General features: G+C 36.9%; 1 protein-coding gene across 5 annotated transcripts in view; it reads right to left on the reverse strand.

Annotated features, from left to right (window-relative positions):
* Positions 1-19001, reverse strand: part of magi2b (membrane associated guanylate kinase, WW and PDZ domain containing 2b) — a 134628-nt gene that overhangs the window by 38893 nt on the left and 76734 nt on the right. For all 5 annotated transcript variants that reach the window (XR_010893875.1, XR_010893874.1, XM_067378981.1 and 2 more), the window contains exons 7-12: positions 15286-15343; positions 15021-15142; positions 14636-14818; positions 8140-8648; positions 6981-7146; positions 1467-1498 (exon numbers count right to left, since the gene is read on the reverse strand). Coding sequence is in view for 3 of the 5 variants with exons in the window: in XM_067378981.1 (XP_067235082.1) it covers positions 1467-1498; positions 6981-7146; positions 8140-8648; positions 14636-14818; positions 15021-15142; positions 15286-15343 (1070 nt within the window). In the remaining 2 variants the exon portion in view is untranslated. The remainder of the gene's footprint in view (positions 1-1466; positions 1499-6980; positions 7147-8139; positions 8649-14635; positions 14819-15020; positions 15143-15285; positions 15344-19001) is intronic.

Genomic DNA, 19001 nt, shown 5'->3' on the forward strand with positions numbered 1-19001 from the left:
ATCTATGTAATTAACACACTGAGAAAAGTCGATTCATTTATTTGTTGGAAACGTTTAAATGATGCTTAACCGAGCATATTGAGTAGGCCTACTTGTCATTGTAATTCCCCTTTTCCATGATCACAGATGAGGAGAATCAGAGATTATGGGTCAAATTCAGCGGACAGACGGACACGAACACACTGTATTTTTATATTTATTTTAACAAATGACAACCACACTAAGCTACCTTTATAAAACCGTTATGAAGAAAATTTATAAAATGGTTACATTTTAAGTGATACTGAAAGTTTATATTTTGGTGTCATCCGTTTTTCTGCATGTGCTTTATTTGTAAATAGAATTTGGTATCTTTAATATCAGTCTAAGTGCATTAAGCGTTTTCTTGAGATGACATGAGAGGAAACCGTTTAAGATATAAACGTGTTGCATTCATATTTTGGGCTCATTTGCGTATCTCCACACAGTATGCTTTAATAAACATGTAACGTTACAGAATTGTTGGTCACATGAAGCATTTGTTAAGCATTTGAATGTCCCCGTCAAGTTCTGCTAATTCACGAGCGCAGTGAGAGTCAGACTCGCAAAGGTAATGTTAATTATTAAACCAAACGAAATCAAAACGTTCAAAAACACTTAGCAATGTGATTCTTTTATTGAGTGATAAGCAGTGGGTACCTTTTTCCATTTTTCTGTCCGCACCAGATATTTTCTTTTTCGCGCTGTAGCTCTCTTAGGCACACAACAAATGCTTTCATTGGTTGAGACGCGTGATGACGCTCATCCCAAGCAGCCAGTAGCCTACTGATAAACATCCCACCCCTCCTGTGACCCATGGTTTGTGTTGTATTCGGTTGTAGTCTATCCATGTGTATTCAAACGCAGTGAGCAACGGATTTTATTTCAAAATAAAAAGTACGTTAACGCGCGATAAACTAATTGTCGGCGTTAATTAATTAATGCGTTAACGCGATAAAAACGCGTTAACTTGCCCAGCCCTAATATATATATATATACAAAATAAACATAATAATACAACTTACAATTGCACAAAACAAAAGGCTGCAAATGCACAGGTGAACTTATAGTCACAAATGTATAACTCCGTTGTGGATGTGCTCTTCCCCTAACAACGGAAATAATCCATTATTTATAGGCTTTAATATATCGGCCAAATTTTCTTATTAGTTTGATAATGATAACATTAACAATGAACATATATCTGCAAATACCGATATGGTGGCCGATGTATCATGCATCCCTAATACAAATTGTGTGTTTCTGTACAAATCACATAGAACAAATTTATACGAAATTGCAACCTCATAAAGTTAAGTTTTCTCATGAGATCAGGTTCCATCCACATTGCTGAAGCATGTGTGAGAACTGTGAAAGGAACCGAACAGTTCAAGAACATGCAAAAACAAACAGATGTTTGAGAAACTAAATATTTTCAATCCATTTACCTGTTTTGTGGGATCCCAGGGAGAGAAAAGGCCTGACGGAGAAATAAAGAGAAAAATTAATATCATTAGATCTTCCTTAAAGAGTAAAATAACACATTTTTCATAATAGTCACATAATATTTGTCCCCATCTCTTCACTTTGTTGTCCTGTAGGCTCTTAAGTGAGGAAAGTTTATTGCATTTATTTGTGAGGTAATTACATCATTAGCTTTGATTAGCTTTGAGCAGAAGCCAAACTCTGTAAAAGAGACAACAGACACTAAACTAGATTTTTACAACTCTTGTGATTTTCAGTCAGTTCTGAATGATCTTAATGTGATGTATCTATACCACTGTAGCCTCCGAATAGCTCAGTATCGCTTCCTTTTATCAGTAGTAAAATTGCACATCATATTAGTATTATATATATCTATACATCTTCCGCTCGAGTCTATGGCAGCCCATAGAACCGCTTGCGGGAAAGTTATGAAATTTGGCACACTGGTAGAGGACAGTCTGAATTGTCACAAATTAGCAGTCTCTATCTCAATCCCTCTAGCGCCACCAACTGGCCAAAGTTGCACTCATGTTTATGCTAATAACTTTTGAACCGCAAGGGCTAGAAACACAATTCTTTTTCCTCTGATTCCTTGGCTCAAGACGATTTTCAATCAATTTTACCCGCCATTTTGAATTTTCTGCAAAACTTACTTTTTCAAATTCCTTCTAGGCCAAAAATTAAACCAAATCATCCTCAGACCATGCTGAAAAAAAGTGATGGAATTCAAGTTCGTCAAACCGTTCTCGAATAACGCACAAGCAAATTCGACGAAGAGTATGCCACAATGAATATGAGGCTATCTCCTTTAGCGTATTCTGACCAAACTTGGTTTGTGTTATGTCAACCATGACCTGAGTGTGCCTGCAGTTTTGGCACAGTGCCACCTAGTGGTCAGGAGATATAAAAATGGAAATTTTTGCTTATAACTTCTTGACGGTTGGGCTAAAAATAAAAAAACTTTCTCTTTAGATTCGGTGCAGTATATAAAGTCGAACGATACCAAATTTTTCCATGTCGGCCATTTTGATATTTGTCGTAAAATGCTATATATTATGAACGCATTGGTCTATTGTTACAAACCTCGGTATGTGTCTTCAGCACCATCGCCTGAAGGTACTCAAAAAGTTCCGGGGCATCGCCACCTTGTGGTCAAACGTTATAATGACATTTCCAAAAATGCTAATAACTTTTTATTAATTTTGCCTATTGTAATGATACTTAATAGATTCGTAGGGTCATGCCGAGAACATAGATATCAGTTTCTTGTCCGACAAAATGACTGAAGCTCCGACTAATAAGGATCATATGATCTTTTTTTAATATCAAGATATTTAATGTGTACCAAAAGTATACTTGCAATAGTTCCACTTTAGCACAATCACATATACTTAAATATATCTTTAGTTGGACCTCAGCACTACTTCCGCACAATTAAAGTGCATTAAGTACAAAATTAGTATTTAGAAGACTAAGTATACTAGTTTAGTATACCAAAAAGTATATTCATTAGGGTGTATTTATGATTTTTCAGCCTTTTGGCCTAAAATCATCTTAATATGTCTTTAATTGCTCATTGTTGCAGTTGGTCTGATGCTCCCAGCCATCTTGGCATGACTTATCCTGCCTCCTTCGTGCCTGGCCCCTTAATTGCTGCTTGCAGCTATACTTATTGATTTATTCCATTAAATACATCAAAAACTCATTATTTATAACAGATTTATTTATTGAAATAGTACCTATTTACCTGAGAAGAAAATGTAGATTAGAAATTATTTTCTGACACTATTTTTACAGTGCCGTAATACCATAATACTTCTTTTTTTTAATATTAAGTTCCCCATACAATAAAACAAATAATGCGCATTTGTGATTTGACTGTAATAAGAAGGTTGTTTAAGATTCATCTGCAATGCGATTATACCATGGCTGGAGGTGCTGGGAGAATAATGAGTTATGACTTTTCATTTCTTGGTCTCATACCTGTTTCTTTCAATCACATGAACTATATTGTGTGTGTGTGTGTGTGTGCATGAAAATACACATGCATGTGTGTGGCCTGTATGTCTGGGTGTGTGTACGTCAGTATTTGTAGCATAAGGCAGAGGGGCAAGGCATTTTTATGCCTACTTAAACTAACAGGATTACATCAAACGCTATATGACCAGGACACGACTTGGCAGCGAAGGGCTAAACATAAAGCCTCGGGCAAATATGCACAGTTGTGCCACTCCATAACTCCTCATCCTCCCCCAATGCATCACAAAAGATGCCATATGGACAACAAAGACCAAAGAATTTCGGTGTAGCTCGCATGCAAGACTTATTTTTTTGATAGAACACTGAAATAACCTTCAAAAAAGTAAAAATTAAAAGTTGAAGGCCATGTTCTGTCAATGGCATCAGTTACGCGCTGCAAGCGCAGTGCGCCTCATGTGTCCTTGGGTTTCGTTCATGTCACAAGTCTCTCTCAGGTGAAGTCTGAAAGGTGAGTCAGATGGAATCATAAGGGACTCGGGGTGACTGTCAGCTCTGAGTATTCAGAGACCCAGATGGAATAGAGCCAAGAGGATGTAAGAGAGCTGCCGGCACTACTGAAATGCCATGGCCTTGATGATATTTCCAACAGTCCGGAGAGTCAGAAGAGTACAGTTATCACCTCGCACCTGCCTGTCCAGTCCTACCTGAGGTGAAGATGGACAGTGATTTTGTGCTCTGACTGCTGCACTAATAAGATAGAGAAATGCTTGAAGAATTCGAAATGGAAATCATAAACAGTTCTAGTTCCTCAATGATTCCATTAATGATTCTTTTAGTACTTTGGAAACATTCGGAATTAAATGCATTTCTTATTGCATTTACCTCCCTCGGCAGTGTGGTGCCAAATGAGATCATTTCAGATTTTAACAGAAATAAATCTAATGCAATTATTGCAAAAAGTTGTGTTCATACAGGCACATGGGTGCAAATGGAATCCAATAACTGCTTTTGGCTTCTGGCAGAAATACATGTATGTAAATATTGCTATTTATTATTTATATGTATTGTTTTGTTAAAATGGAGCATATAAACAAAACAAGAAATTAATATATATTTATTTTTTCTTTTGTTTATTTAGTGAAAACAGTGTCTTGATTTATTTTCAATTAGATTTTTCAACGTATTTTACTTTTTTCATTTTTTAATCGTCAACAACAGCTGGTTGAAACAATGATTCCTTGTTATTTTAGTATTATTTACATTCATTTTAATATTTATATTAATTTTAGTATTATTTGAATTAATATTTTAAATTAATTTAAACTTCATATGAATTTTATGCTGTTTTAGTAATTTTGTCATTTTCCTTGTGATTTTGTCATTTTTATAAAAAATTTTTTTAAAGTTTCTAAAATGTATTTAATTATTTTAATTTCAATTTTAGCCATTTTAGATTTTCGTTTAAGTTTTTTGCACCTATTTTTTTATTTTTTCAGCTTTATTTTAATTACTGAAAACTATTTAATAGTAACAACACTGCTCTGGCCATAAAACAGTAATTTTAGTTACTAAGTAATAACTTTTCAGAAATATAATATTTACAAGAGATATATATATATATATATATATATATATATATATATATATATATAAATGTGTGTGTGTGTATGTATGTATGTATGTATGTATGTATGTATGTATGTATATTATATATATATATATATATATATATATATATATATATATACACACACACATATATATATATATATATATATATATATATATACACACACATATATATATATATATATATATATATATATATATATATATATATACATATACATCTATATATACATATATACACATATATATACATATATATACACATATACACACACACATTTCTTATTTATTTAAAAAGATTAACTGAAAAGTATTTCAACCCTACTAAGAATTGTGGCTATTCGCTCTTGTTCTGGTGTGAAATTATGCTTGTCTTGACATTTATTTGCCCATTCATCCTGCTGCTTTAAATAGATATATTCATGTAAATTTATGTAAATTATGATAATATAAACACTTCACGTCACTAAGAATAAATTACGTCTCCTCAATCAGCATCTATTTCAGAGTGTTCCCTCAGTGCATCCTGCAGTGAAGTTACACGCTCTGATTGGCCTGTTCGCTGAATGCCCCGCCCCCTTTCACCCAGTCTGCATTCTGATTTGTCTTCCTGTTTATCTCCACCAGCTCAGTGTGGGAGTCATGTTTTAATTAGACAACCGGGGAAAAGAGCTGTGAACATGGCCGGCGCTGGCCGGGCTCTTGGCAGAACGCCGGCAGGAAACTGAATGGTCTCGCACTTAGCCAGTGAGTCACGTGGGATGTCTCTCGCTCCATTACAAGAGGCCTTGGAGTGTTTGCCGAGCGGCCCTTTAAAACCGTAGCCTTCGATATAGTCATTAAACACGCAGAGGAGGTGAGAACAGACGCACAGTGTAATTGTCAGGATGTGTGGGAGTAATTACTTGATTGATAGCGGTTTAGAGAAACAGACAAGCATCTTAAGAACACATATCAGGCTTACTGTACACATGGAGAGACTATAGCATTCTTCAAGATAGCTTCTATTAATTGCCTCATTAATTTCCATTCTAAGAATATCCTTATTATGAAGGGTGATAAAATATTACGCTCTGCATGGACATTTCAATGAAAGTAAGCACTCTTATAAGTGGACTTGCATGGAATTAGTAGATTAGCTTGGCTACAGTCTGTATATGCTAATAACTGTCACCAGCTCTAGCCAAGAGATGATACAGTGTGCAATCTTGCGAAGGCTTTGCTAATATTGCCCCAAAACAGCTCATCAGCTTTAGTTATTCTGAAAGAAAACAGTTTGCGTCTGAGAAATTGAGATGTACTGGTTAGTTTGTGAGGACTCTATAATAAGAGTATTTCTCTCATCTTATTTCAAAATATTTCCAAATCAAAGCTTAAGGCAAATTAGGCTGATCTTCAAAGAGCTTAGAAAAGACTGAAAACTGAGGCACTGATGTATACAAAGTTACTTTCCTCATTTCACCCAAAAATTAATATTCTGTCATCTTTAAATAATAATCATCAGCATACCTGGTCAATGTGAGGAAAACAAAACATCCTCTTCAAACCGCAATAACAATGTGCTTTAAATGAAAATGGTTTCTTTTTCACACAAAGCTGTCGAAAGGCTTTAGAAGACATGGAATATAATGCACAGGCCATAAGGACACTTTTATGAAACCTTTATGGCGTTTTTTTAGCAGGTTTCAGAGCCCCCCCTAAAAAATTTCTTCAAAATTTCTTCTTTTTGTGTTCCACAAAAGAAAAACAGAAAAAAACATGAGGCATGAGAAAATTCATTTTGCCAAAGTCCAGAATAGATTTAAGGCAACCTTCAGTATCTTTCTGATTAACTTGGTTTCTAAAATGAAGGGTGGAAATGTGCGCACCTGCTGCTGCTCCTCTCTGAATGACAAGCGTAGCCTCTGTTCCCACTGGACAGTCCTTGAGCAGCTGCACCACCTGTGTGTGGTTGAGTCCCTGGAGACCCTTCTGATTAATCTCCACCATCAAGTCTCCTTCACATAACCCCGGACAACCCTGCGGCTCCAGAACCTGATCAAAACGTATTGAAACAGTTATGACACACATTATGCTTGATAAACCTGCATATTAGACAAGACATATAACCATTTAATAACTTTAAATACAGATTGCAAATTAACTTTACCTTTTCGCTTTTTGGTTTAACCATTACCCTCACCCCATACTCATCATAAGTACAACAGAAGCATATTTATTTATTTATTTATTTTCCAAAATACCAATAAATAAAATATATAAAAGATATGTATTAATAATAATACATAATATATTATAATATTCAATATATTTATATTTATATAACAGTTCTTTCTGGCTCTCGAATCTGATTGGCGGAGAGCCGTGCAATATTCTAGTGATAACAGCACTTCTATCTTTTAACCGTTTGAATCACTCCATTTGAAGTGAATACTACACTTGTACCACAAACTGTAGTTTTAAGAGTTTTTTTTTTAGGCGAGAATGTAGTTGTTTAGACCTGAAATATGTGACTCATATATATTCATAGCACCTATTTTACAATTTGTTTTCGGTAATGCGAGCTCCAGGAGTCAGCGGCCGTTCAGTGCTCGTGTGCCCGCCGAGAACAGCTTCATCTCAGCCAGTGCTTCGAGGATTTGCCGCTGGCTCTTATAGTGGTTAAACATGAGATATAATTCATTTTGGGTACATAAAATGGTCAATCTTTGATCTTATTAATCTATTACTTGTTACTTAAAAAAATCTAATTGGGCTATGTTTCTTAGTATGATAGCCAGACCAAAAATAATGTCCACAAAATTTGGCATTTTTCATTGTATTATCACAAATAAAACAACTGAATCCAAGCACAACTACATTGATAAATATGATTTCAAAATCTTTAACAACATTAATAATTATTAATGAATAATATTCAACTAAAGGGTGAAGATCATCACTTTTGGCCACTACTGTTTATACATATAATTTAATTTCAGTTTGAGACCACTGCATTAAAATGTTTGTCAATGGATATCAGCGCACCTGTTTGACTCTCTGCCCTGTGGGACTGTCCGCTATGGTGAACCCGAAACCCTCTGTGCCTTTGGTTATAGTGAGACTCAGAAGCTCAGGGACCACTTGAGCCCCGGCGGTTGCTCCCGAGGATGACGCCATGGAGACGCTGTCATCGGGTGGGGGTCCCGGTGTGGTCAGGGATGGTGGCTGCGAGCCATCCAGGTGGGTGTCTCCAGGGTGGGGATGTGGGGTAAGGCCCTCGCCGTGCTCAGGTACTAAGCGGCCAGTCAAAGACATGTACTCCATGTAATTTTCATAGTTGTTCCTTCCATTGAGCAGCAACGGGTGATCCACTAAGCCCAAAGGGGGCATGGAGGAGCTAGCGGAGGGGTCCTCTGGGTCGTAAGGGAGTGGGTAACCTCGACACAGCACCAGGGTGACGCTCTGGCCAATGGGGACCGACTGGAAGAGCTTCACTACATCGGCATGGGTGGTGCCCAAGACACAGATGTCATTGATGTAGACGATCACATCACCTGATGAAAAAATTAGAGTACTAAACATGCATATTTAAACAAAATATGAAGCACCATACTCCAAAGTGCATTATGTCATCGCTCTCATATCTAGAATGCGTATGTACATAAATTATCTTCATTATTAAAGATATCGGCTCTCTTACAAAACATAATTATGCAGCCTTCTGAACTGATGTTCACACTGAAAAAGCAACTGCAAGTAATTAATTTTCAATGAAACCAGTTTAATTCTGGTGACATGACCAACCAATGTTTTATTATGAAATAGAGAAGACTTCAATTTTATGCAAATGAGCAATGCGATGACAACCAATAAGAGACAGTGATGCAGTTACAGGCTACTGTAGTCGAGCGAATGCACCTGTTAGCAACAAGCAGAACAAAAATTCATCAGAAAAGCAATCCCAGAATACACAGCAGCCAAAAAAACTAACACAAAAATCAAGAAATGTCAATTAGAAATATATTTATTGTATTCAATACTGTGAAGTATTACATTCTTACACAATATCTGTGTGTTGTATGTATTTGTGCTTATTAGAGTATAACGCCGTTAGCTTAGCAACATGCTAATGTTAAATTCCACTGGAATCAAGTAGAGTCTCCTGCGTATTTCACACAAGGACTAATATCTGTGTGACATGCAAAGTTGTCTTATTAAACTGTTAGTTTACCCAAAAATGAAAATTATGCTATTAATTACTCAGCCTTGTCATTCCAAACTCGTAAGACCTTCGTTCATCTTTGGAACAAAAATTAAGATATTTTTGATGAAATCCGTGAGCTTTCTGGCCTCCGACAGACTGCAATGTTATTACCACTTTCAAGGCCCAGAAAAGTAAAGACATCGTTAAAATAGTCCATGTGACTACAGTGGTTCAACCTTAATGTTATGAAGTGATGAGAATACTTTTTGTAAGTAAAAACAAAAAAATAATAACGACTTTATTCAATAATTTCTTCTCTTCCCTGTCAGTCTCCCATGCTGTTCATGTTGTAAACACAGTGCTGGCTTCCAGGTTTTATGCCAGAACGCTGGCTCATTATTGGTTGACGCTGTTCATGACGCATACATGTGATGCTGACGCAGGAGCCGGCCAATAATGAGTCGGCATTCTGACGTAGAACCCGAAAGTGCTGCAATGTATTTACTACGTCAACAATGTAGGAGACTGACAGGAAATAGAAGAAATTGTTGTCATAGTTGTATTTTTGTTTGTTTTTTTGCGCACAAAAGTATCCTTGATACTTACATAACATTAAGATTGAACCACTGTAGTCACATGGACTATTTTAACGATGTCTTTACTACCTTTCTGGGCCTTGAAAGTGATAATTACGTTACAGTCTATCGTAGGCCAGAAAGCTCTCGGATTACATCAAAAATATCTTAATTTGTGTTCTGAAGATGAACGAAGGTCTTACGGGTGTCAGGGCTCAACGGTAAGGATTTTTTCTACTGGTCTGGTCGGGCCAGTGGTTCAAATTTTTACCTGCCCCGCCAGAATTTTCACTGGCCCCACAACAAAAAATTAATAAAAGTAAAAGACAAGAAAATGGGCCTATAAAATAGCATAGTTATTGTTTTAGTTGTCTTTGTTACATTTAACCTCAATAAATAGGTTTATGACACCAAAAGCTATTAGATTAACTCACTTATATTTTAAATATTGTTACAAATAAACAGTAAGTAATAAAATAATAACAAATAATCAAATTACGAGTAATAGCACAAATAAATACAACAGAACAAACATATAAATTAAATAAATTGTGCTTTTCAAGTTTTTCATGTAGGTTTAAACTAGATTTTCAGGTACAGAAATTGTAATCTAATGAATAGCTAAATATACAGGTGCTGGTCATATAATTAGAATATCGTGAAAAAGTTCATTTTTTTTATTGTAAATTATTTTAAAAAAATGAAACTTTCATATATTCTAGATTCCCTACATGTAAAGTAAAACATTTCAGAAGTTTTTTTTTTTTTTTTTTTGATTAGAGCGTACAGCTCATGAAAGTCCAAAATCCAGTATCTCAAAATATTAGAATATTTACATTTGAGTTTCATTAAATGACCATCCCTACAGTATAAATTCTGGGTATCTCTTGTTCTTTGAAACCACACTAATGGGGAAGACTGCTGACATGGCAATGGCCCAGGAGACAATCATTGACACCCTCCACAAAGAGAGTAAGTCACAGAAGGTCATTACTGAATGTGGTGGCTGTTTACAGAGTGATGTATCAAATGCAAAGTTGACTAGAAGGAAGAAATTGGGTAGGCAAAGGTGCACAAGCAACAGGGATGACCACAAGCTTGAGAATACTGTCAAGTAAAGCCACTTCAGACACTTGGGAGAGCTTCACAATGAGTGAAATGAAGCTGGAGTCAGTGCATCAAGAGTCACCACACTCAGACATCTTCAGAAAAAGGACTACCAAGCCACTTCTGAAACAGAAACAACGTCAGAAGCATCTTACCTGGGCAAACGAGAAAAAGAACTGGACAGTGAACAGTGGTCGAAAGTCCTCTTTTCAGATAAAAGTCAATTTTGCCTTTCATGTTGAAATCATGGTCCCAGAGTCTGAAGGAAGACTGGAGAGGCACAGAATCCAAGCTGCTTGAAGTCTAATGGGAAGTTTCTGAAGTTAGTAATGATTTGGGGGGGGCGTGACGTCTGCTGGTGTTGGTCCATTGGGTTTTATCAAGTGCAAAGTCAATGCAGCCATCTTCCAGGAGATTCTGGAGCACTTTATTCTTCCATCTGCTGACAAGCTTTATGGAGATGCTGATTTCCTTTTCCAGCAGGACTTTAGCACCTGCCCAGTGCAAAAACCACTTCCAAGTGGTTCGCTGACCATGATATTATTGTGTTTTATTGGCCAGCCAACATGCCTGACCCCTGAATCTATGGGATATTTTAAAGAGAAAGATGAGAAACAGTCGATCCAACAATATACAGATGATCTGAAGCCTCAATAGTGCCTCAGCAGTGCCACAGGCTGATCACTTCCATGCCACACTTCACTGATGCTGTAATTTGTGCTAGGAGCAAGTCATTTGCTGTAATATGTGCTGCCGACCAAGTATTGAGTGCACAAATGAACATACTTTAAAGAAATTGAACTTTTCTGTTTTGAAAATCAATTTTTTGATTGATCTTAGGAAATATTCTAATATTTTGAGATACTGGATTTTGGACTTTCATGAGCTGTACTTTTGAAATGTTTTACTTTTCATGTAGGGAATCTAGAATATATGAAAGTTTCATTTTTAAAAATAATTTATAATAAAAAATGAACTTTTTCACGATATTCTAATTATATGACCAAGCACCTGTAACTATAGATTAAACTTTATTAAAGTTAATCAGTCAAGAGCAGTTACAGATGCATAAAAAAAAATTTTAATGTTGAAAATATAAAACGTTAAATACTGTTACTTGAAATGATTAAAAAAAATGAAGACACTTTAAGTGTGAAATTAAACCCGCCAGCAGGTGGCAGTGAATCACTGTTAATGAGCGAATCATTGAGATTCAACCGTTTCATTCAAACGGCTGATTCATTCAGGAAGTGTTGCTCAAAGACGCAAAACAATTCTGTGGACTTTGGAACCATTTTCGTTGGCGAAATACAACGAAACAGACGATTTGGTGAGTAAAATGTAAGTCACTTGATATGAAGTTCTTGTTCTTTAAACTGTACGCTGAATAAAATCAATATCACATTTGTAACAATCATGCTAATATTTGGAGAAAAACTGCGCTCTTTGTGTAATATTTGTTAACTATATTAAATTATATAAATATGAAATGTATACAGGGGCATTTTTGCCCCTTATCTTGAATTCTGGGGCATTCTAAATGTATATGTAATGTCACGTATGCTTGCACTCGATGGGTGTTTTTTTGTTTGTTTTTTGTAAAGTGAGGGACATAATCGATAATATCAGATCGTTAAATCAACAATTACGATATCATAGACGATATATATCGCACACCCTACAGCACTGGCCCGATCGGGCAAGTGACCTTTCAGTCTACTGTCCCGAGCGTCGTTCACACTGGCCCCCGGCCTTCGGGCAGTCCTTATTGTCAAGCCCTGGGTGTGAAACGACATGAGGGTTAGTAATTAATGACAGAATTTTCATTTTTGGATGAACTAACCCTTTAAGGTGCAGTCATATTTACAGATGTTCGGCAAATTTCATGGGCGAAATTCAGTAATTTCAATAGGAATCCACGTGATGGAAGATTTCGCATTCAGGTTCAAGCTGGTCATGCAAATTCTGCTTGGTTTAAAAGTGACTTCTCTGTGAACTGTGCTTCTCTATAATATTGACAATAGACAGTTGACGTCTTTTGCCTGCAAAAAAAGTTTGCCAAAATTTCGCTAAAATGACCATAGACATCAAGGCAACTGTTTTGACACAAAGCTATTATATCATTTTTAAGGACACACATACTCTGGGTTAATAAAATAGCCGTTCTTTGACCCACATGTTTACTAAATCATATCACTTTGGATTAAAGTAATCTCCAAGCACACACACAGAAAGTGAGTTGCATAAGTGCAGACAGTTGTAGATAGATACCGACCAAGCGAGCTATCAGCAAAGCTGGCCAGTAATGACACGTCTCTGTAATAAAGTCAACATGAGGCCTGTTGAAACTGCACAAGCCAACTGTGTATGTTTGTGCAGAATAGAGTAGAACTTCTATAAAAGGACCCCGTTCCCCCATCAAAAGCAGATAAAACACACAAGATCCCACCAAAGCCCAAATTGCAATGCTAGCTGGAGGCATATGCAAATAAAGCCACAGCCAGCATCATTATCTGTGAGGGCCTTGGGAAGTGATGTCATCTTCAGAGCTCACAGATGTGATTCACTTCTAAAGTGAACACATGATCAAGGAAACGAACAAGCCACCCAGAAAGGTAGACTTGCAGCGAGGACACAAGATTTCTGTACTACGTTAAGAGTTCCTCTACAAGAGAACAGAGAACTTATGGAAAAGCAGCAAATAACCCTACGGTGTCTGCCTATGATGACTCACTCAAACACACTCTTTCATCAGAGAAAAACACAATGCGACAACCGTGACCTTGCGCTAGCTCGGTGCAAGCTATTAGAGACTGTTGTCAAGCGGTAGCTACAGAGATAATGATGTTTCCTAGTCCATGCACTGAAGGTTTTCTCCTGAGATGTGAGGTCGCTGCTCAGCACTGCTTATATATCGATAAGTGTCAGCATATTAAAAGGGGGCATATTGTAATTCTAATCAGTCCGCTGAAGCTGGAAAATTAGGCCTGCTGGCATTGTTTGTCATTCTTAGCAATAGTAACTATGGTTGGGGTGACAATCATTGGTCAAATTGTGTCTCTCTTTTTAAATAAATTCAATTATTTTAACAGTTTCTTAAGGATAAAAAAAATCTCAGCTAATGCTAATATTGTGCATATATGTAGTGAAATGCTCCCTCTAGAGTTTCTGTAGTGAACTAACATGCTGTGGACACTAAATGACTTGCCTGAGGTAAATGTAATGCTAGGTAAGATATTATTCTCAAGCTGTTTTATTGATGTCTTTCCACGGTTGAAACGCTGATTGAGAGATTACACGTAAACATATTGGTGCATAGATCTTCTGTTCTTCTTCTCTTTTTTTCTGTTGTGGCGGTTAGCAAACAGCATTGCATTACCGCACACACACCCTTCTGTATTGGCGTGTGGATCGTCTATGCACTGAACTGTAATGTCCGTACCGTGACGGCTGTGGATGAATACATTTACCGTTACACCCCACTATATAACAGAAATCACTTTACATCAAAATATTATCAAAGTTTCATAGATTCATAACCTAATTTGCCCTTCTGCTATAATATAACAAACTTATAAAGGTTAACAATGAATTCAAATTTGAAATGAAACACATACTGTATGTTAAGAGGTCTTGATTTCCTTGACCTTCTCACCTGTGTCCATCTTGCCATCTTGGGCAGCAGGTCCATCAGGTATGACGCTCTTGACCTGTAGGAACTCATCCGGCTCGTCCCCACCAATGATAGTGAAGCCGAATCCCATGTTGCTCTTCTGCAGCACCGTGGTGAGGAACGTCCCTTTGAGTTGTGTGGCGTCCCTTGTGAATGGAGGCTTTTCTGCGAAGACAAACACACATGAACAATCAGAGGAATGCGCTGCACACTGCACAACCACCTCTACTGCATGGTCTTTGGTGCATCGGTAACTAAAGCTAAAGTGACAGGAAAGTAGGGCACACCTGAGCAACCCGAAACCGAGGAACACCAACAAACCAATTGGGTGAAGATGGCATGCATGGGCCACAGAGAAAAGAAGTACCTCTATATATCGTGGGCAATGGCAGCGCCGATAGACCGTGACTTTGCATTTGCTGTTGCTGTTGGATCCTTCGTTTGGCCTCTAGGACGGGATTCTCAAACTGTGTCCTTCTGTTAATGTGGCTGCGGGGCAGAACGAGCAGATATTTAAATCACGCTGGGACCCTCCCTCCCCCGGCGAACTTATTGAAGAGAATGACGCGGATGATTTGGGGTCGGATTCTGCAAATATTTGGTGCTTGAAAAAAGAAATTTGAAGAACTTACTCAACATAGTAACTGCCATAAATAGGGTCGTCTATTTTCTCCCAGCCATATGGAAGTTCTGTAGAAAGAAAAAAATAAGATGGTCGGCACCTCGTTGAAAACGTTGTTTATCCCTGTTGCATGTAAACCTGTATTTAATGTAGTCTGGGTTGTTTTTTGTTTCTTTGCATGGTTCGGTTAATGCTTTTTGAGGAATATATTATATATATATATATATGTGTGTGTGTGTGTGTGCTGTCAAATCTATTAACTGCGATTAATCATATCTAACAAATATACATACATACATACATACATATTATATTATATTATATTATATTATATTATATTATATTATATTATATTATATTATATTATATTATATTATATTATATTATATTATATTATATTATATATTATATTATATACAAACACACACATACATATACAGCTATGGAAAAAATTAAGAGACCACTTAACATTGATTTCTGAACTTGGAGTGGTCTCTTAATTTTTTCCATAGCTGTATATATATATATATACACACACACACACACTATACATATATATATATATATATATATATACACACACACACACATATATATATATATATATATATATATATATATATATATATATATATATATATATATATATATATATATATATATGTATGTGTGTGTGTGTGTGTGTGTGTGTGTGTGTGTGTGTGTGTGTGTGTGTGTGTGTGTGTATATGTGCATGTATTAATCTAATTAATTGCAAATTTATTGTACATCAAATATGGCTGAGAAATTAATTCCAAAAGATAATTTAAATAAGATAATAATCCAAAAGATAAAAGTCATTATTGTGTAAAGCATCAAATAGACATTACAAAAACTACAAAAATATTTTATTTGATTCAACATAGAAATTATTACACAAAATTTTGGACCATAAGGTTGAGTAAATGATCTATAACGCACAATGGGTGCTGCCACCACAGTTCGGAGAATCATATGAAATGTCAGATGACCTATGTAGGTCTGGGGCAAAATTTATTTTTTCCCATAATTAGTTAATCTTATTAACGCATTAAATTCATATATATATATACATTTTTAATTTAACTTGTAATATCAAATGATTTTAAACTTTTTTTCTTACAAGCATTTAGCATTGTTTATGAAATGTGTTATATTAATAAGTTTTTTTTTTTTTTGCCTTGATGCTGCATTATTCAATCAGGCTTCACATGAAGTATTACCATATTTTCATAATTATAAATAACTACAACAACATTGAAAGGTGAACCTGAGTGTATGAAACCTTCAGATGCAAGAAGCTTAAAATGAGCTATTTAATGCATGGCACGAAGCATGTGTGTCATGAAAACATTCCTCACAGTTTTCATTATAGTGAAGCCCCGTCCAGTAAATCAATAACCCCAGGGATGCCTGCAGCGTATGATAATACATGGCACAAATCAGTCTAGACGTCTTTTAAAAACACGCGTATTCCCTGCACACGCCAGAATTTCGATTGCATATCCTGAACAATCCAGCCGGCCGTTCACGCTGGCAGTCAGTGTGTAAAACAAAGCTTAATTAGGACACACAGCGGTAAGTGAGGGGAGGTCTGGCAGCCCGAAGGTTAGAGCCAACATACTTTCATGCAATTCAATCCGCTTGAGAGACACAAAACAAATTAAAGGGCTGGTGAGATCACCATGACAACAAAGGGCTGTCATCACGTGCAGCATTCAAGATGCTTTTTCCCGTCTGTTTTGTTTTTCAGCCAAATCTGACATTATTGAAACATCAAGAAGAAATGGGGTACATGCACAAACTCACACAGTAATTATCAAAAACATCGCCAGTGGGACAGTTTTTGCCGGCGTTCTTCAGAAACATGAAGTCATGCATGTGTGAATAAACAGTGTGCAGTAAACATGCAAATCAAGCTCATACACACAAACACCAGGCTAACGTAACTAATATCTCTTCAGACATTGCCTTTCTCCAGTTATTAACCTCACACATGCCATTTTATTCCTGTCACTCCGTCAGAGCTGGATTACAGACATGCCTCCCATTTTCCCGCATTATTTGTGCTCCAGACCTCAAAACGTAGGTTGTTGACAAGAGGTGTGTTATGCGTTTCCTAAAAAATCAGATCTATGACCTGGCAGATGATAAAAAAGCTATATTAAAAAAAAACACCAGTAAGCAGCCATCTAACAACGACCCAGAACACCCTAGCAACCACCAAACAATGCCCTAGCAACTGCTCAGAACTCCCTAGAAACACTAAACAATAGAGACAGAGCGCAACGCGTCATAATCCGAAAACCATCATCTCCAACCATCTCCATTGACTTTGTATTGCGTGAAGCTGCCTTGTCATTTCTGACTTATAACAAAAAACAGAACAATGTCTAAAAGCTGCTGTGTGATAAGATATACAGCTAACAAGCTAAAAAACCCAGAACCAAAAACCCAGAAGTTTTTATAAGCTGTTGACATAAAGCGTTTAAGGACTTAATAGTGGATACAGGCAATTGAGAAAGAGCATGACATGAGACAGAGCAACCACTCAGAAGTCACTAGCAACCACCAAACAATGCCTTAAAAAACATTTAATAGCCACTAATCAATGTCCTAGCAACATAATACCACAGACAATGTTCAACTAGTGCAAAAAACTTGGTTGGCCGACACTCAACGATGGCCCAATGCTGGCCCGACACTGGCCGACCATCGACCACCTGAACACCCTAGCAACAAATCTGAACACCTTGAAACCTTCTAGCAATAACCTAGCAACCACTAAACAATGCATGAGGAACTACCAAGAAACTACGCAGAATACCTAGTAACCTAGCAACACTCATAGACACAGAACACTGTAGCAATCACCCGAAATGCCCTTACAACTATTTAGAATAGCCTTAAAACTGCCTAGCAACATCCTAGCAACCACTTTGAACACATAGCAACTAATCCCTACACCCTAGCAACCAGCAAACAATGTTCGAGAAACTAACTACTAGAAACCTTTCAGAACACCCAAGAAACCATCAAACAATGCCCTAGAAACCTTTCAGAACTCACTAGCAACCACCAAACAATGCCCTGGCAACCACTCAGTACAGCACCAAACAATTCCCTGGCAACCCCTCAGTACACCCAAAGTCCCTTTAAGACAAGTCATTTCACTCGGCGGACATCTTTGAAACGCCTCTCGGGCATCCTGGGCATCATGCAGCTCCTATCTCTTTGAATGGGGAAACATCAAATTCTCCAAAACTGTTCGCCAACCTTACGATTCAATTTCATTTTTGAAATCACCAATGAAATCTGACAACAACCAACTCATGAATTTAGTTTCTAAACGCTCGAATCTTGACCAAAAGGCTGGATCAAGCTAATGCGCATGCGCAGACCTAAATGCGCATCTCTTCGGAGCCGCGCGTCTGACTGTTTCTATAGAAACCGGTGATTCTAACGGCCACCGAATTGACGCGATGACTTTACCAGTCAGCGATTGGCTCTTATTTAGAAGGCGGGACTTATTCCGCCATATTTGCACGTTACACGTTCTCCCATTCAAAACAATACGAGTGACACGTTTTGTGTTATTCTATAGTCTTTGGTACACCTTGGCATCACAACAGTGAGATTTCATGGATAAACATTACTGCAAATTAGAGCACGATTCTGGATACATTGAGAATCACATTTTTTTTTTTT

This window comes from Chanodichthys erythropterus, chromosome 24, assembly GCF_024489055.1.
Source record: "Chanodichthys erythropterus isolate Z2021 chromosome 24, ASM2448905v1, whole genome shotgun sequence".
Taxonomy (NCBI): Eukaryota; Metazoa; Chordata; class Actinopteri; order Cypriniformes; family Xenocyprididae; genus Chanodichthys; species Chanodichthys erythropterus.